General features: G+C 57.7%; 6 protein-coding genes across 6 annotated transcripts; 4 read left to right on the top strand and 2 right to left on the bottom strand.

The window, feature by feature from the left end:
• Nucleotides 1-132: 132 nt before the first annotated feature.
• Nucleotides 133-2,484, bottom strand: K437DRAFT_295668 (uncharacterized protein). The gene is made up of 2 exons (XM_013386212.1): nt 1,990-2,484; nt 133-1,926 (listed from the first exon to the last, which is right to left on the bottom strand). Exons 1-2 carry the CDS (start codon nt 2,390-2,392, stop codon nt 497-499), a joined length of 1,833 nt encoding a protein of 610 aa, XP_013241666.1. The 5' UTR covers nt 2,393-2,484; the 3' UTR covers nt 133-496.
• A 492-nt stretch (nt 2,485-2,976) lies between these two features.
• On the top strand, nt 2,977-4,728 carry K437DRAFT_226916 (Phosphodiest-domain-containing protein; the record flags this gene model as incomplete). Its single annotated transcript, XM_013386211.1, has 3 exons — nt 2,977-3,811; nt 3,898-4,607; nt 4,693-4,728. 3 exons carry the CDS (start codon nt 2,977-2,979, stop codon nt 4,726-4,728), a joined length of 1,581 nt encoding a protein of 526 aa, XP_013241665.1.
• Nucleotides 4,693-5,644, bottom strand: K437DRAFT_249687 (uncharacterized protein). The gene is made up of 2 exons (XM_013386210.1): nt 5,381-5,644; nt 4,693-5,280 (listed from the first exon to the last, which is right to left on the bottom strand). Exons 1-2 carry the CDS (start codon nt 5,402-5,404, stop codon nt 4,915-4,917), a joined length of 390 nt encoding a protein of 129 aa, XP_013241664.1. The 5' UTR covers nt 5,405-5,644; the 3' UTR covers nt 4,693-4,914.
• Nucleotides 5,645-6,308: 664 nt separating this feature from the next.
• K437DRAFT_179269 (uncharacterized protein) lies at nt 6,309-8,362 on the top strand. The gene has a single exon (XM_013386209.1). It carries the CDS (start codon nt 6,390-6,392, stop codon nt 8,298-8,300), a length of 1,911 nt encoding a protein of 636 aa, XP_013241663.1. The 5' UTR covers nt 6,309-6,389; the 3' UTR covers nt 8,301-8,362.
• Nucleotides 8,363-10,842: 2,480 nt separating this feature from the next.
• On the top strand, nt 10,843-13,516 carry K437DRAFT_226910 (ATP-dependent DNA ligase; the record flags this gene model as incomplete). The annotated part of the gene is made up of 2 exons (XM_013386208.1): nt 10,843-12,465; nt 12,542-13,516. 2 exons carry the CDS (start codon nt 10,843-10,845, stop codon nt 13,514-13,516), a joined length of 2,598 nt encoding a protein of 865 aa, XP_013241662.1.
• Nucleotides 13,517-13,892: 376 nt separating this feature from the next.
• K437DRAFT_258363 (uncharacterized protein) lies at nt 13,893-19,301 on the top strand. Its single transcript, XM_013386207.1, has 2 exons — nt 13,893-16,380; nt 16,460-19,301. Exons 1-2 carry the CDS (start codon nt 14,277-14,279, stop codon nt 19,243-19,245), a joined length of 4,890 nt encoding a protein of 1,629 aa, XP_013241661.1. The 5' UTR covers nt 13,893-14,276; the 3' UTR covers nt 19,246-19,301.

Raw genomic sequence — 19,301 nt, 5'->3', positions numbered from 1 at the left:
CTCCTGCTCTACATCCCCTACCCCGCTCTCGTTGAAAGGGAGGTACCCGCCGCACACGGGCACGCACTGCGTCCAACACCCCTTCTTGGGCTCATACGCGGTCCTCCACCGTCAGCATGGGGATGAACCCTGCACGACGAGACGAGACAGAGCTGCCGAGCGTCCGTGCGTGGGTACCATGCATATTTGACGCCGGAAAGCTCTCCATGCCTCAAAAGTTGAGACGTCCTCCTGGCCACGGGCAAAGTCGCGCGCTGCAGGCTCTCTGCAGGCCTGCAAGCGCCAGCGCACATTCGCGTATTCTCCAGAACCAGTCGAGCACCTAAACGCCAGCATGTGGACACTCGCTCGCTGCGAGTTACTCTGTGTTACCATTACATCTTGTGCTTCTCTCCCTCTTTCTATTGTGCGGGCGCTGATCGAAGGTCTACAGCGGACAAGGACAGGGGCACAGACGGGACGGCCGCGTCGGATCAGCCTCGCACCAATGCACTTGTCAACCCCGAACCGCTGCGCACGGCCACTCACCTTTCGCCAGCTGCGCCTCCTTGCCCTCCAACCGGCCCGCCTCGTCCGGCGCAGCCGCGATGGCGCCAGCGACGGCATCATCCATACCGAGCTCCTCCGCCTCCGCTTCTACCTCCGCATCGGCGTCCCCTGCGCCTCCTCCTGCACCTCCACCGCCGCCACCGCCGCGCGCGTCGCCGACCTCGTCGATGACAAAGTGCGAGCGCTCCTGCGTTGCGGCGAGCCGCAGGGCCTCGACCGCCGCGCCGGGGCCGAGCTGCGCCAGGTCCGTCGCGCGCATGCTCGCCCGCTTCCCGGCCGCACTGCGCAGCGCGTCGTCTTCCACTACTAACATCGTCTTCTCGTGCTTGCCCCGCGTCGCCTTGCGCCCGCGCGGCGCGTCGTCCAGCCGTGGCACGGCGGCGTCCGCACCCGGTGGGCTGGCGTTCGCGCTCGCTGGCGTGCCCCGGACGACACCGGCAAGGCGCGCGCCGAACGATGCCTTGCGCTCGTCGGCCGCCTGGCGCCTCCTGCGCTCCTCCGCGTCGCGCAGCTCCGCCGTGTCCATCACCATGCCGTCCAGCGTGCGGTCGCGCCCAAATGACGGCACGGGCCCCGTGACGGTATGCGTTTGCAGCCGCTGCGCCACCGAGTCTGCCAGCTGCGTCATCTTCGCCTTGCCCTCCTCGCCCAGCAGACCGCCCAGGAAGCCGACGACCTTGCCACGCGCGCCCGTCGTCACGTCCTTACTGTAGCTCGCGTGCGAGATAGCACCACCCATTGCTGATCCCACATTCCCGCTGCCGCCGCCTGCTGCCGCCGAGTATAAGGAGGCACCGTCCGCGCCTGGAATCGCCCTTGGCGAGTTGGGTAACAATGGCGCGGCATGCCAGGCAAACGCTCCACCCGACTCGGAGCGCTCCGGTGCGCTGAGCTGGAAGGAAGTAGACAGATCTCGCTCAAAGAACGACTCAAGGACAGGCGACGACAGCGCGAGCATGCGGAACGTCGCTAGAGAGATGAAAGGCTCTTCTCGCTTCTCATTCTTCCCTGTCGCGGTCGCTACTGCAGTTGGATCGGGCGCTGCCGCCGCAAGCGCTACTGCTCCTGCTCCTGCTGTCGGCGCTGCTGCTCCCGTATTCGCTGGCTGCCCTTGTGCCATCTTGCCTGCCCGGTCGAATGCAATTTGCCATAGTGCGTCGTACCCTCGCTCATACTCTGCAAGCCATTCTTTGCTCCCTTTCTTGAAGACCAGCGTGTCCGGGAACGACTCTGCCTTCACCTTGGCATCGACTGTTTCTGGCCCAAGCAGCTTCCCGAGCTCGTCTGCAACGACAGCGCGCGGTCTCCCTGCGACAAACGTGACGAATGCTAGGCCAGGATATCGCTTGTTGTAGAGAGCATTGAGCCTTGCTAGTCCTGCGTGCAGCCAAATCTCGAGTCAGTTGTGCGACCTACTCGCGATGCTGGCAGTCAGCTCACGGTCCATTGTCTCCTGATCTGCCTCGCCGCCTTTGAGTTGTTCTCTTCTGCTCTCCTCGCTCAGGCTTCCCGGCGTAAGCTTGGTCCCGATTGGCGGGTGGCCTCCGACGAGCTGCCTCCTCTCCTCCAGATCCCAGCCGGGGTCGTCATCAATGCAGTATCTCGCAACATCGAGCAGTCCTTCGAATGTGTCTGGCCTGCTGTCTTCGTCAAGCTCGCTGATGGCTGCGGCAGTTTGGGAAGCCAATACGGGCGTTAAAAAGCTGGGACACTCGAGCAGACGTTTCAGGACGGGCTCCAGCTCGGCCGGGGAGAGCTTGCCGATTGTCGACGGCTGCGGCGCTTGCCAAGGAGTCGAGGGCACACTCATCGTGGGGAAGCAGATGGTGGTCAGCTCGGACATAAGCGTTGTACCTTTTCCGTCTCCTTGCTCCTCGTATTGTATCGTACCCGTCACCCTCCAGTTTCTATGGTTCGCAACCTCTTCAAGGCCTCTCAACAATGTGACCATTCACCCTATCCTATGTACTAGTGTGTCTGTATAGTAGCGTCTGAATACGGCCATGCTTGCAGCTTGTTGAGGCATGGAGCTGTGCGAACGTGAAGCTCAGAGTTAGGGTTGTGTTACTACGCTTGGGCCAACAGGGCACCAGCCACGGCGACAACAGCTCGCGACTCGAACGCATTGAATGCAACAGCCTCCCGAGGTCACACACCAATGCTTGCTGGACTTCCATCTAGGATGCTGTCATCGCCGCAACCACCTTGGAGATGGAAGTGAATCTGCGCCAAAGGCCCAGCATGTCGCGATCAGCAAGCTCAACCTTACCGCTCCGACCCATCCCCAGTCAATGCACCGGTAGCGCGGCCGACAATGCTGCTGCCGACATCGAACATGCGCCTGAGGTCCAAGGGTTGCTGGAAGCGGGAGTCGCAGGTGTTCGCGACGAAGAAGACACTACCTGGCTAGAAGAAGAAGAGAGCCTTATGCGATCATTGAAACGGGAGAGAGATCGGAAAAGACGAACAAGGACCTATGACGCCAGGGATCGCTACGAATGGCTGACGACCAAGCGATGGTACCCTTTAGCTCGGGTCGTGTTCCTCCTAGCAATAGGCTTCACAGCGTTGGTGCTCGCGGTATTTTCCATTCGATCTGCATGGCATACAACCACCTCGCATGCACCTGGGGCACCGACCAGCAGTAGCCATCCCCCGAAAGACAAGGCTCGACTGGCCACCTCGCTCCTGCAAGAGAATGTGCTGAGCAACCAAACGCACCCCTGGCGCAAGACAGTTATCCTGCTCTCCATCGACGGTGCAAAGCCACAATACCTCGAAAATGGACAGATGCCCCAACTGGTAGAGATGGGTATAGAGGCATCTGAAGTTGCGGGAGACGGAAATAACGGAATCATCGCCGAATACCTGCAGCCGCGCTTCCCCACCCTCACGTTCCCAAACCACTGGAGTTTGCTCACGGGTCTCCACGTCGAGTCCCATGGGATCATCGCCAACGACTTTACGATCGCTCCACCACTACCCCCGCCTTCTGGTAGCTCGGGAAGGCATTTTCAATACACGGATCCGCTGCAGAGCCACGACGGAGCGTGGTGGAAAGGCATTCCACTTTGGGCGACTGCAGAGAGAGCTGGCGTGCCAAGCGGGGTAATGCACTGGCCTGGACCACCTAGACTCAGTACAGGGGATAGACCCTCGCTGTTTGAAGAGTATGATGGGAAATGGACCATGGAAAAGAGAGAAAACAAAGTGCGCGAGTGGCTGAGCTTGCCGGTCCAGAAGCGACCGCAAGTCATGTGCCGTGAGTAAATCAGTGGTTTCGCTCAAAGCGAAGGCTCCATTCCACAGCACTGATTCGTGTTACTCTGGGGTGCAACCGACAAAAAGTCTACATCCCGGTCGTAGATCAAGCTGCGCACGCGCACGGACCCGACTCGTACGAAGCCGCCCAAGCGCTCGGAGCGGCCGACGGTTTCGTTGCCACGCTTCGCAACTTGATCAAAGAATTCGGTGCAGAGCACCTCGTCGACCTGATCGTCGTCTCAGATCACGGCATGACGAAGACGTCGCAGGAGAAGCTCGTCTACCTTGACGAACTGCTCGATGCGTCACTGATGAGCGAAGTGCACACCAAAGATGGTTGGCCCAGCGTCGGGCTGCACTTCAAAGGAAACGCTGTAAGGCAGCAAGAGCTGCAGCAGCAAGCCGAGGCACAGCTGCGAAGATCGCTGCTCAGCGGGAGGGCGTTTCAAGTGTTCAAGAGGGAAGAGCTGCCAGAGCATTGGCACTGGCGGAACAACGAGCGCATCGCACCGCTGTGGGTGGTTCCCAAGCTCCCGTGGAGCATCACGAGTCGAGAGGAGATGCGCAAATTCGGCGGGCGGTACAAGCCGATCGGGAATCACGGCTACGACAGCAACGAACCGGACATGGCGGCAATTTTTGTTGCGCGAGGTCCATCGTTCAAGCCGCGCAAGTCGATCAAAGGGCCCGCCCTGGTGGGATGGCACAACATGTATAGCTTTGACAACACCGAGGTGGCGAACCTTGTCGCGGAAATCATCGGCGTGCCTCCGGACGTCAGGGCGCCGAACAACGTGAGTGCAAGCGCCATGCAGAACACACTGTCCGGGTCCGCGTCAACATTTTCTGAGTTTCTTCCGTTACCTTGCGCCCTTTCAGGGCACTAAAGGCTTCTGGGATCAATATCTGAAGTAGTACAAAATGTTCATTTGATGGACTGCCCGTTGCAGGACCGCCTCGTTAAGGAGCAGGCCCATGTATCACTAGCGCGCCTCCCCTTGTTGGATCTTATACTGTAGTAGACATATACGCTTGTAGGCTAGAATTTGTGTCGGGGTACACAACGTCCACAAGCTTGCCATTTGCACGCTTTGGCGCGCGTCATGACGTAGCACCGGTGCTTCCTCCAACCAGCGGCATCGGCTGTGGCGATGTGAATGATGACGACGGTGCAGCCTTGCCACCTCGCTGATACGACTCGACGATCATCTTCATTCTCGCCTTCTCCGCCGCTCTACTCCGTCTGCACGTTTCCCAACTTGCAAGGCTGACAAAGCAGAAGCCTCCGACGCCCCAGTTCAACGCGCGCCGGATCCCTCGCCGCGCGACAGCGCTGATGCCGACAACGCCGCCGGCAGTCATGATTCCGAGCAAGAGCGAGTTGCGGGCGCACGGTATCCGCGGTATGTTCTTGAAGTCGTCCAGTGAGAGCTGCGAGATGGCTGAACGCACGCGGTGCGCTTCCAGCTGTGAAAGGTTGTGGATGAGCGAGGAATTGGCCGTACGGTCCCATTTAGCCGCATTTCTGGACAGGGCAGAAAAGCGCTGTACACTACCAAGTACACACCTTTGAATTAGAATCCGCTGACATTATGGCGGCTCCAGCTTTGGCCTATCGGTTCATTCCAGGACGTTGACTCGCCTCGCCCACCGCTTCTGAGAGCCGCACGGCCGTTGGAGCAGCTTCTGTGCCAGGAAACTGCACACTGGGCGTCGTGAGGGCCGCAAGCAATTCGATTTCGCGGCGATTCCCACACTGCTCTGCGTCCTGATGATCTAAGAGCTTGTTCGCTGTCTGACGAAGAGGTGCGAGTGAGATGCACCGTACGCGAGGCACCTCATGCCATCAGCCATGACGAAGAACTTGCGGTCAATCAATCAATAATCAATCCTCCTACTCTTCCGAAGAGCTGCCGTTCCGCCACATCAGAGTCGCGCACTCATCCTTCAAGGTTACAGTGTCACGTACATTTACGCTTTCGAGATATATACTCTATGACACACGAGTGTTGCATGACATCGAGGGGTTGCAGCTGAACATATAGGAACAACCCTCAGGGGGTTCAGCGTTGCTGTGGACAAGGGCTCGAGTCTGCAGCGATGTCGATGGCATCGAGCTCCGCGCCTCCTGTCCCCGATCATGCCAACGTCAATGAAGCGTCCGAGGGATCCAGCCGCGATCTTGCTCACCCGTACGCACTGCCTCTGCTTCAATATCCGCTGAGCGACGTAGGCCACGCGTCAAATATCAATGACACGGTCCAAAGCAGCGGTAGTCTTGCCAAGCACCATCACGTAGATGCGGCTGCCGCCTCGGGATGTATCGCCAAGGTCGTCTCAGCTGTTTGCCAGGATGAGGGTTTCCATGCAACCACTGGCAGTGCATTGGCCACCTTTACTGACCTGGTCCAAAAGTGTGCGTGACTCGAAATCCTTTTGACCTCATAAAGGCTTCCATTGAGCGGTTTATTGACATGGGATTGCGGGTGTGCGCAGTCATCCAGCAGCTGGCGCTCATCACGCAGAATTCTCACGCCTTATCTTCGCAGCGATCCCATCCTTCCGCGCATGATGTGATGATCGCGCTCGCGGATCAAGGCATCACAAAGCTCGACTTGAAGCGCCAAATCAAGCGCCGTCGCACCAGGAGTAACCCTACCATCGACGAGGTGCACCCGATTGCGATCCGGACACTTCCGGTGCCGTCCGTACTGCGCTTGACACTCCCGGCCGATGCCACTGGAAAGCGTAAGGCCACCGATACCAACGACGATCCTATACCAAACTGGGCCGACCCGCTGGCCAAATTCTTGACTCATGAAGGGCAGTTGCAGACGACTGCCGAGCGGCGCCGTTGTCACGAGCTGTCAGAATACAAGGATGTTCCGGCGCTCGGGCCTATCGTCTGGCAGCTCTCAGATCCCCACTACTCTCATCTTCCGCATCTTCCGCCGAGCTACACCTTCCTAGAGACACCTGTCTTTCCCAAGAATCAGAATGCACCGCTATCAGCCGTACCGCCGGGCACCGCGTCGGAGACACCAGCGGTTTCGGTTGCCGTCCGCCCGCTCGAATTCGTCGAGCTGAAGTGGACCAACTCGCAGCTCACGCAGACGAGCCTGAAAAGCCTCATCAGGAGAATCGAAGCAGCCCAGGCTGGGCTCTGGAATGCGCAGAATGAGGGACGTTCCAGGATTCAAGAGCAGCGGAGCGATTCTGTCAAGCTGGAGAACGTGCCGCCGAGCGAACGAGATAGGGGTCCAGTTTCGAAGAAGAAACGTCTGACACTGCGTCCTAGCATGTCAGGTAGCAGTCAAGCAGTCTCGCCCTTATCTATCACGCCGGACGCAGCTGGTCCAGCATTATCAGCCCCGCTTGCAGCCATGCCGCCGCCAATTGCCTCTACGTCGAGTATCGGCGGGACGAATATTCCGCGGCGAAGCATTTCACTCAACATCCGAAGAGAGGGTCGACCAAGTTTGTCTGTCATACCCCCTTCATCTTTGTCCGCGTCCTCGAGCGTGTCCTCGTCGCCTGTCGTGCCGCAGACGAACGCAGGCCCAAGTTCTGCCATTGTCAAGAGCGGCCGACTTTCCTTGCGAGTACGAACGCCTTCTGTGTTCGCCAGTCATGGCGAGACAGCCGCACCACATGCAGCACGCACCTCAAGCGCGTCGATCGTCTCAGATGCCGAGTCTGCGACAGCGCTCCCCTTGACAGCGCGTACACCCCTTTCAGCGCTATACAGCGCCGGGGCAGCCAAGCTGGGCCTTGGCCTCGGAATCGGTATGCCTGTCGACGGCCCCATGTCGATGTCCCCTTTCGCCAAGACGCCGAGCACGGCAGCAGCACCTGGCTCGGCAGGAGGCGGCTACTTTTCGCGCATCCACTCATCCCTCAATGCCCGTCGAGGCACCTTCGCATCTGCATTTGACTCATCAAGCACCAATGCAGCAGGCGATCGCGTCCAAGTTGCCCCGCACGCGGGCTCGTTTGCCATGTCGAGCCCCATTAGCTTGCGCGTCGCGAGCGACACCTCGTCCGGATTCGGAATACCTCCTTCGACGCCTGCGACACCACTGACACCGCTCTACTTGGCGCACACGTACCCAGCCACACCGAATGAAGCACAGAACCTCATGGGCGGGTCCATATGGAGAGCGAATCTGTTCGGAGTGGCCGACGCTGTCAGTGCGTTTTCTTTCCCGCCGCCATCCCCCCTACCACCCGATGTGATTAGCGATGTCCGCTCCAGAGCCGCAAGTCTTTCCTTACCCGGAAGTACCGCCGAATCTCCCGCTCCTGCGGGGGGGACAGCCGTCAACGCGACGCCGGTAGCGGCCCAGCAGTCGCAGCAGCAAGGCGCCGATGCACTTTTGGAAAGCCTGGCGTCACTACCTGGCGTGGTCAATTTTAAGAATTCGTGGTACCGCCCACGCGAGCTGCGCAGGGGAGCAAAGCAGGAGCCAAGGATTGCGCTGGTGTAGCATACATCGCTGGTTCATATGTTCGTAGACACTCTGGATGGGTGGCGCGGATGACAATCCAGCACCCGCAATGCGATGCTTGTGTGAAATGTGTACAGATGATGTGAGGTTCAAAAATGCGGTCTCATGCAAATGTACATGTATCAAGGCCTGAATTTGGCCGAACAACCTTCCTGAACGCTTTTGAGGAGTTTGAGCGGTCATGGTTTGAGAGAAAACCGATGTCATTTAATTTCTTGACGTCCCGTGAAAGGAACGGGCAAATGTGATTTCGTTCATGCTTAGCGAATGGCATTTTGTAGAAGTGTTTCCTGGTATCCGCTTGAATCTTGGTCAAGAATCTGTCCAAGTAGATCGGTTTGAAAGCCAGCATCCTTCTCCCAGACGTAGTCAGGCCTGTGTTGGTCTTCTTTGCATTGAGCTGAGTGGGCTAGCCCTTTTAGCAACAAGGAAAGACGTGCGAAATGGCCAGCCTCTGGGATCCATGCGTCCATGCTAATTTTTTTACATCTCCTCCCGCTTGTTTTCCGTTCATGTCGCTGAGACAGCGAAGATGAGAACTTGTCCGTTCAGGATGTGACTCGACGGGCGATCCTTGAAATTCTTCTTGGTCCGAGTGCTTGCTCTCGATCTTGCGAGCTTCGATGCATGCGTCGTTCCCATTGAGAAACGACATCTGAAGCTACATAAGGATGGCATTCGTTTCGTGTATGCTTGATTCAAAGCACTATGAGATGCATGATATTCAGAACGCGCCGAAAAAATAATATGGATGCTGCACTCACATCAACACCCTGCTGTCCATTTACGGCTTCCGAGATGGCGTGCCCGTCCATCGTCAGCCGTTTTTGAGGACCATGCGGTTGCCTGGATCTTCTTCTCAGACAAAAACCCGCAAATGCGAGACTGCTCCTCATACAAAACCAGATAAACCATCAGGCTTGCTTGTCTTGCGGCCCGGCTTGTCTGACAGCGGCGGGATCAATGTGCTCAGCTTCATCGTGGTGCTCGGTCACTGGTTTCGGGTGGCAGGGGTCGAGCCAGCAAACTCTGCCCCACGCTGTAATTGCGAAAGCCTTGGAGGCGAAACTGCTGATGGTAGCAAGACGGGCATGTTGCAAATGTAGGTACGCTGGTGGAAGATACCGATTGGTGATGCTACTTTGGAACGCAGGGGGTGGGAGGTGATAACCGCTGCCGCTCTTCGCTTTGTACGGCATGAAGCCTCGTTGGGTGTAGATGCCCACCGCTTCATGTCTGACGAAGATGGTAGGAATCTGAAGCGAGCGTCCAGCTGGTCAGAATGCGCTGGTACCGCTGTCGCCTTCTGAGCTGCATTGCTCTTTCTGCTCGGAAGTGCGAAAGGCCTCGGTCAATTTGAGCATGTTTGTCATAGGTTGGACAGCCCCCGCACTCCAGGTGCAGTATTTTGGTAACGAAGGTAAATTTTGGCCCAGAGACTGAACACGAGCTTTGCACGCTTTGTATAGGTAGAGAATTGTTGGAGCTTGGGAGATGATGCAGCTGTCATATTTATTCATACAGCCCATCGACAGCGCGTCTCATAAAAGGAATACAAGGAGTCGCTGTGTGGGACTCACATGCTCACGAGGATGACGTCAGCTAGCCAATGTTGATGTAATCTCTCACCAGATCTAGAATCTAGGGGACAATGGTCATCTTGGCAATAACACATGAAAGAGAGCACACGGTGCGGAACTCGTGCTGGTTACGGTACAAGTGAGCCGGGTTGGCTTCGGGCGGAGCCAAGCAAAGTCCTCGCCTTCCCAGAGGCCGGATGGCGGATGCGAATTGGCGATCAGGCGCCCTGCCAATGCCAACCCTCTCGCCAACGTCGAGCTTCAGCTCCGCGGGCCACAGTTCGCTTTAGATACGCCAAAGATGGTTGCATGCTGCTCTCGAAATGGTGCAGCCTCCGCGAAAGAAGACCAAAATCGAGGGGAGCGGCTCAGCTAATAGCACGCCAAACAAGACGGATAAGAGTCAAAGGATCACCAGCTTTTTCAGCCCCTCTGCTGCGATCAGCTGCAAGAATGGAAGGGCAGGCCCAGCGGGCAGCTGCGCAGGTGATCTGCCTGATGTTCATGTGGTCCCAGCCGCAGAAAAGTCCGCCGGAGCAGAGGCTGCCGACCGAATGGACGACAGCATGTTCGAAAGACAACTGCTCGCGAACGGCGCGGATACGGATGCTCTCGCCGCGCTGAAGCTCCTAGCTTTGGAAGGGAACCTGAGTCTACAAGAAGCTTGCCAACGTGCTGGATATGAATGGATGCCATCAGCGACCATGCACGCTGAAGGAAAAAATGCGAACGAAGGCGAGGACAGGAGCAAGGGCAAAGGCAAAGGCGGTGATGAGATCGTGGATGTAATTGTCGAGGACGTCTTCCTGCACGAAGACGAGGAGGGCTTTGACAAAGATAACTACTTGGAAGAAGTGCCATGCCCGAGCACTCTTGCGGAACGATCGTCTTCAGTTGCTACAAAGGTACTGAGCACGCACCACCTGGCAGACCCGCTTCCGATGCCGTCTGGTCCATCGCTGCCGCCCAAAATTGATCTCGCCGCCCTTGACAGTGCCATTGAGTCGATACCGTTGCATGAAGATATCTTCAAGTTCGATCCGGTTTCTCAGGTCGATACCTCTCCATGGCCACGGGCACCGGCAGGCGATGGCAGCGGCTCACTCGTCCCTAGTACCCCTTACAGCTTGATGGCGCGTGCTTTCACTCTCATCTCTTCGACACGTTCTCGCTTGGCTATCACCACTCTCTTGACGAATCTCCTTCGTGTCATTCGCGCGCACGATGCTTCGAGCCTCTTACCGGCCGTCTATCTCGTCTCGAACCACATTGCTCCTGCATACGATGGCGTAGAGCTCGGTCTGGGTGGCTCCATCCTCAATAAGGCAATACTCGACGTGACGGGCGTATCGCGAGCACGCATGAAGCAGCTGTGGAATTCTACTGGCGACTCGGGCGATGTGGCATTCGAGGCCAGGAAAGGGTGCAAGACGCTTGTGCAGCATGTGCCGCTCACTGTCTCGAAACTATACAAGACGCTGCAGCTGATCGCAGGGATCAAAGGGCAAGGCAGTGCGAATGCGAAGTTGGCACATGTGACCAAGCTGCTCGTTGCGAGCAGAGGTGAAGAGATACGGTTTCTTGTGAGGACCTTTGTCAGTCACTTGCGGATCCAAGCGGTCAAAACAACGATCGCAACAGCCCTAGCTATGACGTTCTCTCTCGTGGATGGCACGGCCACCGAATCAGTAGAATTTAGCAAGTCTCACTATCTCATCACGCGCGAAGATCGGAAAGGTCTCCTCGCTACGCCGACAAAGCAGTCTGAGCGACACAGCCCTGCTCGCCTGACCCTGATGGCACGTCTTCGGCTCTCTGAGCGTCTCATGCGCCAAGTCCGCGCGCGGCATCCCAACTTTAGCGTCATCGTCCCGGCGCTCCAGGAAGTAGGTTTGGATGGTCTCAGCACACGCGTCCCGCTCAGCGTCGGGACGCCTCTTAGTCCGATGCTTGGCAGCATCACACGCAGCTTGCAAGACATGCGTGCGAAATTTGGCGAGCGGGCTTTCGTCTCGGAATTCAAGTACGACGGGCAGCGCGTTCAGATTCACGCGCTCTTCCTGCCGTATGCTGTTTCTGGGAAGGATGGCGCTGCACCGGACTGGGCAAAGAGGCGTCGGGAGGCTGTGCCTGCGGAGAAGGGCAGATGGGTCAAGTGCTGCAATGGTGACGGCGAAGTCTGGGTGCGGCTCTTCAGCCGGCATTTAGAGGACATGACCGTAAAATACCCAGACATTTGCGATCTGATGCCTCTTCTGATGGGCCACGGGGAGGCGACGGCAGATGCCAGCTTCCTTGGGGCGTTGCCGACGGCACGGCCTAGCGAGGGTGATGCTGCGACAACCGCTTCTACGTCTCTTTTGGAGAACCCTGCCGCTTCAGCTGCACCGCCCGTGAAGACCAGATCGCTGATCATGGACGCTGAGGTTGTTGCGATTGGCTTGCAGGGCGAGCCATTACCCTTTCAGACCCTGGCAAATCGCAGCCGGAAGGAAGTCAATATCAAGGATGTCAAAGTCAAAGTCGGTGTCTTCGCATTTGATCTAATGTACCTCGATGGGAAAGTGAGTGAAATGCTTGCAATTCTCCTCCCCGAAAACTCTGCACTGAGCTGCCTATGCCGTTTGGGAAATGATGCAGCCACTGCTCAAGACTTCCTTCCGGCAGCGACGCAAGGCTTTGCAAACGCGCTTCCCGCAGTTCAACCCTCCCGATCCGCTCATTGCGCGCTTTGCGCACGTACGCTCGTGCGAGAGCACCGACTTGGATGAAATCTCTGCGTTTTTTGAAGCGGCGCAGGCTAGCAAGTGCGAAGGGATCATGGCCAAAAGCTTGGATCATCACTGGGAGGCTGTGGAGGGGTCCGAAGTCAGGTGCACGACACGAGCATTCCACACTGGGAATATGAAGGCAGCCACTGGCGAAACCGAGGATGGAAAGGCTGGCGAGCATCTGCTGGAGAAGCTTGATGACGAGGTTGCGGATGAGCTCGTCCTCAACACGGAAGAAGGCGAGGAAGATGAGGAGCGAGAGCAAGATGCGATCGGCAAGGGCGTCAATGGGCGAGGCAAAGCTTTACTATCCACATACGAGCCAGATAGACGCTGCGAGTCCTGGCTCAAGGTCAAGCGCGACTACGTCGAAGGCATGGGCGACTCTCTCGATCTCGTCCCTATTGGCGCGTGGCACGGCATGGGCCGCAAAGCGGCCTGGTGGAGTCCGATCCTACTTGCTCTGTATGACCCGGACACGGGCGGGTACCAAGCGGTATGCAAATGCATATCGGGCTTCACAGACAATGAGTACAAACGGATCTTTGCCAAGTTTGCCGAGGGCTCCGAGCTGTGCTACGATCCTCGCAAGCGTGAGCCGATGGACGAATACGAGCTCGGCGGGATGAGCCTGCCGGATGTGCTCTTCCGTCCCTGCGAGGTGTGGGAAGTGCGCGGCGCGGACATTACACTCTCGCCCGTGTATCATGCTGCGCTCGGGCTGGTCAGCGAGGAGAGAGGCCTGTCGATGCGCTTCCCGAGGTTCATCCGGAGGAGGGAGGACAAGAGTGTCGAGAACGCTTCGACGCCAGAGGACCTGGCGGTCATCTATCGAGCGCAGTAGGCGGGTGAGGTCAAGACGGCTCCTCCGGCACAGCATAGTGCTGTCCCTCCTACCACTGAGGGAGAGGAGCAGACGGAGGCGCTGGAAGCCGAAGAGAGACAGAAGTGGACTTGGCAGGATGAGAGATCTTTCACAAACTGTATATAGCAAACACGTCATATAAAGCCGTCTAGTATAGTAGTCAGGTGATCAGACCGCCCGGAGGAGATCGGCAGGAGGCCCGCGCTGGTGTGCATAGTGACTGCTTGTACAGAGTCAAGTGCAGCTGGCAGATTCTCGGCCGATACACGTATTACGTGAGGCATCCATATACCGTTGTCTGCAGCCAGCATCTCGTCCCACTTTTTTTTGGGCTTTAGGTACCGACAACGACAGCTATTGGCTCTACAGACCGACATGGGGAGATGCCATCAGCGAATGACAGGTAATGACAGTCTGCTGGAGGGAAGATCAGCAAAGAGCCCCTGGTGCTCGCCAGGTGGCCGTCAGTCCCCACCGGATTGTGGGAGCCGGCCCCAATTGACTTATTAATTTTGTTCGACTGGAGCCCAAAAATCAGCTCACAATTGTGTATGTATACGACGTGCGACGCGTTCGACCGCCCATCGCGAATTCTCGAACGACAGCTGGGGCCTCGGTCAAGCGTTGGAGACGAGAGTTCCACTAAGGATCGGCTCATAATATCAGCTAGGGGGCGTAAGAAACTGGTGCAGAGGCTACGCTCGGCTGTGCAACAGCACAAGGTGGGGCCGTGCCGACGATGAGCGCCTCGATCACTTCGGCCGGACAGCCCCCCTCTGCTGCCCCTCCGCCTTCGCCAACGTCTCTTGATGCTGGCTGTGCACTGGCTGATGCGACTCCAAGCTCTTCGTCGCTAGAGGCAAGAACAACCACATCAACAGCAGCAGCAGCGTCGGCATCACCGTCGATGCGTGAGATCGACGCAGAAGCGCCAGCTCCACCGTCAACGTCAACGCCGAGTCGTCTGGTAGCTGCGCTACCTCCATCTACAACCAGTGTCACGTTCTCTCCCAGACAGCTCCTGATTGACCACCAGTTCTTTGGAGGCGCGCTATCCGGGAATTGTGCTTCCATGTCGGGCGCAATTGCAGATGAAGGTGCTGGGGGAGGAAGCGCTTCGCCGGGTTGTCGCCAGTCAGATGCCTATCTTCAAAGCGCGCTCTTACAGCGACAGACACAGGTGCAGCTCGTCAAGCGCCTGGCGCAGATTCAATCTATGGCCAACCACAAAGAGCAGGCCTCGCCGCTCAGCCTCTACAATGCAGCTACTTTTGGCACTCAAGCGTCCGAGCGGCACGACGCAGACATGACCAAGAAATCATCCCTCAATACCGCCCAGCAGCCAACATTCAATGACATGCTCTTTAATGCCTCGCCCTCTGCACCGTCCCTGTCCCTCTTACCGCCTCTCACCGTCGGTACCACCGGTGAGATAATCATCGATGAGGGCATCGCGAGCAAAGACTTGCCCTCATTCCTCGCCAGCAGCACGACAAATGCAGATATGCCGTTGCCAGGTTTGCTGAACTCTGGTATGGCGCTTGACATGCAAGGCTTTCCGTCTCTACTGAGCGGGTTCAACTCCAACGGGAATGATAGCAGTACCAACAACAGCTTGTTGACGAGCTCTTTGCTCGACGCGGAAGAGGCAGTTGCAACAGGACACCGCAGCGCCAATGTCATTGCTGAGCCGGCAAGCGACATGTCCACACCCGGCTTTAGCGCTTACTCGGTCACCTCTGCCTCTGAGCAGAATGAGCCTTTCGCACTCAGCCCGCCCCACTCGTCCCGGTCATTCGACGATGAGAGCGGCAGCAGCACCAGCGCGGGTGTCGGCCACCAGATGATGGTGCAACAGCAAGCCTTGGCGGCGAACTTGAATGGCAACGTCAATGCAACCGCAGGTACAAATTCAAGCGACTCCAATGCGTGGACAGCAGCAGGTTCCTCCTTCCTAACTAACGCTTCGCAGACACCCACCTTGGCGACAGCACCCCAGCTGCAGCAAAACCAGCAACAACAACAACAACTACTACTACTACTACAAAAGCAACAGCAGCAGCAGCAGCAGCAGCAGCAGATGAATCTGCAGCATATGCAAGTGGCCGCACATATGCAAATGCAAGCGGCTATCGCAGCGGCTGCAGCTGCCATGGCGCAAGCGGCACAGAATGAGGGTGGGAATGGAAATGGCAACGCAGTTGGTTGCGGAGCGCAGCAGATGGCCTTGCCGATGATCCCTTGGCCGTTGCCGTTGTCCATACCACTGCCCACGGCGAGTACGCCGATTTCTTTTTCATCAACTGCTACTGGCGCCAGCGGCAACAGCTGTGTGACACCGCAGCAGATCCTGCAATTCTCGCAGTTCGGCGGCTTTGCTCCAAGCGCATTCATTCACCCAACAACGCAAGTGAATACATTGATGCAGATGCAGGATGCGCTGTCCGCGGCTGGCGCTGCGTCGCTGCAGCAGGTGAGCAAGGGCGCCGCACCAGCACCGTCGATCGGGGGCAGGGGAAAGAAGCGCCCGAACCCTGATAGCAGCGCAGCACGCTCCCGTGCTTCGCGGTCGAGCTCAGCAGGTGGCGATCCCGAGGCCAAAGATAAGGATGGCAGCAAGCCCGCCTTCTCGTCACCGGTGACCCTTTCGTCGGGAAAGCAGTGCTCTTCCAGCGCGGACGGCGGCGGCGCTTCTGCTGTCGAAGAGGAAGATGCCAATGGCGGACCGACCAAAAAAATCAAATCAGAGACGAGTCTCGCGCACAAGCTTTCGCTGCATGCGAAGAGTTTGGCCGCCGAACCACTCAGGGCTGAGGATAAATGGGGCATCCTTGATAAGAATGGTGCGTTCTGCTTCGTGCTGACATTTCACTTGGCATAACTGACCAGATTCACGCATGACATTCCTTCGGACATACACAGCCTTCAGCGATCTCGATGCCATTCTGGCACAACTCTACGTCAGGCAGCAAGAAAGGGATGTACTGCAAGCGGCGAATTCTTCGAGCGTTGACGACATGCAAGGCGACGGCTCTTCCAATGATGCCGATGCTAACAGCAAAGGCGGCAAGGGCAGCCGAAAGAAAGGCTCGCGCAAGAAGAGCAAGGCCGGCGCTGAGGACAGCGACGAGGCCGACGGAGGCAAGGCGTCCCGCAAAGTTCCGCACAATGCCATCGAGCGGCGATACAGGAACAACATTAACGACCGTATCGCCGCTTTGCGCAATGCTGTACCCGCCCTGCGTGACCTGCGACCCAAGAGCAACGGTGGCAGCACACAGGTCCTCAAAAAGCCGAACTGGGGCAAAGGACAGCAGGGGGACCTGGTCGATGGTGTTAGCGCTGCGACCAAGCTTAACAAGGCCACCATTTTAGGTAAAGCGACCGAGTACATCCAATACCTCAAGCGCCGCGAGGTCGCGCTCGTCAGTGAGAATGAGGGCTTGAAGGAGCTAGTGCGCTCGTTGCGCGGAGGCGAAGACGTACTCGCTGTTTGGTTGAGCGAGATGGAACAGACGAAGAAGGAGCGCGATGCTGAGAAGGCCCGCCTCAAGGCGTTGCAGCCTGCCGATGCCAAGGACGAACTCGTTGGCAGCGACGATGAAGAGATGCGCGACATCTCCTTCGATGTCGACGCCGACATGGACGCCGATGAGGACGAAGAGGACTCTCTGCTTGCAGCTTCTCCGACGTCGTCGACATCGGGGCAGGGCGCATCGCGCGCTTCAGCTAGCAACTACATGATGGCAGCTTTCTTGGGCTTCACCTTCTTCGGCGGTGGGACCGAGCTGACGGCGTCGCATCATGTAGTGAACAATGCGGCTTCTTCGCCTCCCTCAGTGGTCGACAGCGCACACGCGGCTGCCCGTCAGGCTGGCGCCACTTTGATTGGCGCCAGTCACCAGCTGCTCAAACGTGCGAACGTCGTGCCGCCCGCAGAACACCACCTTGACCATGTGCCGTCGCATCTTCTCTTGTTCGAGATTTTGCGTTTCGCCTCTTTCTTCGCCTGCATGCTCTTTGCGATCCTGCCTTTCGTTCGGTACATCAGGCGGCAAGGCAATCGCAGGACTTTCCCTGCGATACCCACGCCAGAGCAGCAGCGCAACGCGGCGCAAAGGCTGGCAGATGTGACAGAACGCAAGAAGGCGATGCTTTCCACGCTCGGCGCCGATCGGATCAGCGCACGCGCGGTCGACAAGGTGCTGCGAGCGTTCGTCGGCGCTCCCACCACCGATGCAGCCGCAGCCATCGGCATCATCCGGGAAGTGACAGTTGCAGCGATACCCTCGCCAATTATCGCGATCTTCCGCAAGCAAGGTGCTGCTCAACCTGATCGGGAAGAAGCGCGGGTCTGGCTACGCTTGCTGGAAGTGGAGACGGCTTGGGGACCGTTTGCTGAGCCCTCTTTGCTCAAGAAGACGCACACGATTCTCAAGGTGCGTAACATCCAACTCTTGGCGAGCGATCAGGCCTGCAACCCTGCGCGCGTGCATGCCACTATGGCCCTCGCGCTGGGTCGCCTGGGTGCAACGGACAATGCGATCGGGCGCATGATGCGCGCCTCGGCTATTGCACGTTGGAGGCTTGCGCATCAGGCGCAGCTTGTTGGACTCGAAGAAGAACACATTCTGGCGGCGAGGAATGGTGTTGGCTTCAACGAAAGCGACTCAATCCATCCCTGGCTTTCCCACACTTTGCAAGTTACTCTCGAGGAGGCCCTGGCTCTATGTCCAAGCGAATCCGCCGCAAGCACCGCAGCGCTCACTGCAGATGCCAACACGCGCACCTTCCTTGCAACGCCATTGCTCCTCGTGTCTAACGTGCTGCAGATGCAGCAGATCCGCGCCCTATGGTGCCAGCTCTTCCCGAGTCTCGTCATGTGCGCGGGACCCGAGACGCTTGCGTCAAAAGACGACGACGCAGGCGGCATCTCGGTCAAAGCTTTCATATCAGAATTCAACGCAAGGCGCACAGCTGGCCTGCAACTCATTGTGACCGAAGACGAGAACAGTCGCATGCAAATCACGGACAAGGTGTCACAGATCAACCGTACGGCCGCTCGCGGAACGCCAGCGCATGTTCTCGCCTCCATCACGCTCGCTGCATGGTCCTTCCTACTCGGCGACGCACACATAGCGCATCACGTCGCAATGGGCTTAAAACTGGAACTTAGTCGTCCAAAGTCGATGCTGGGAGCGTCCACCACTTGTGCCACCTTGGTGCGCCTCGTCCTCGGCGACCAAGCAATCTTCCCAAGCTCAGACTTTGCTGCCGATCGCATTGCTCTTCCGGAAGATGATGCAACCTTCGCACTGGTCTCTGCCTCCTTGATGTGGCTCAAATTCCTGCGTCTCTTCGCGGCTTCAAGCCACTCGAACCACCTTGCGGCGGTATTGGAGGAGGCGTTTTCTCTGCGTAGGGCACTCGCTCGTGCTATTTTACCCGAGTGCCGCTCCTCGTTGGCATTGCTGGCTATGGATAGCAGACCCGGCACGCCACTTCTGGGTCAGAAGTCAACGAGCCCCTCAATCAATGGCGATGCATCTAGCGACAGCGCTGCCACTCAGGAAGCGAAGGAAGCTCTCATCGATATATTGTCAAGCTTGTGCCACCACCTCGGCCAGCGTGCTGCTCATGGAAAGCGCACGATTGGCACCATTTGGGAGGACTGCAGCACAAGCGATTCTGGGCTCGACTTCGTGTGATATAATCCCCAAATCTCGTTGTATTATGGACTCTCTGCATCTGGTATTCTTTCGGT

This window comes from Tilletiaria anomala, assembly GCF_000711695.1.
Source record: "Tilletiaria anomala UBC 951 chromosome Unknown K437scaffold_82, whole genome shotgun sequence".
NCBI classification, from domain to species: Eukaryota; Fungi; Basidiomycota; class Exobasidiomycetes; order Georgefischeriales; family Tilletiariaceae; genus Tilletiaria; species Tilletiaria anomala.
The sequence above is the reverse complement of the archived record's forward strand: the minus strand, read 5'-3'. Positions and strand labels throughout refer to the sequence as shown.

Excerpts from the sequence above, each read along its gene's own strand:
- K437DRAFT_179269 (XM_013386209.1), top strand. The coding sequence starts at position 6,390 with ATGATCGCGCTCGCGGATCAAGGCATCACAAAGCTCGACTTGAAGCGC.
- K437DRAFT_258363 (XM_013386207.1), top strand. The coding sequence starts at position 14,277 with ATGAGCGCCTCGATCACTTCGGCCGGACAGCCCCCCTCTGCTGCCCCT. Across the intron at positions 16,381-16,459 it reads GGGCATCCTTGATAAGAATG|CCTTCAGCGATCTCGATGCC; the intron begins GTGCGTTCTGCT and ends GGACATACACAG.
- K437DRAFT_249687 (XM_013386210.1), bottom strand. The coding sequence starts at position 5,404 with ATGTCAGCGGATTCTAATTCAAAG. Across the intron at positions 5,281-5,380 it reads CAGCGGATTCTAATTCAAAG|CTGGAAGCGCACCGCGTGCG; the intron begins GTGTGTACTTGG and ends AACCTTTCACAG.
- K437DRAFT_295668 (XM_013386212.1), bottom strand. The coding sequence starts at position 2,392 with ATGTCCGAGCTGACCACCATCTGCTTCCCCACGATGAGTGTGCCCTCG. Across the intron at positions 1,927-1,989 it reads AGATCAGGAGACAATGGACC|GACTAGCAAGGCTCAATGCT; the intron begins GTGAGCTGACTG and ends GGCTGCACGCAG.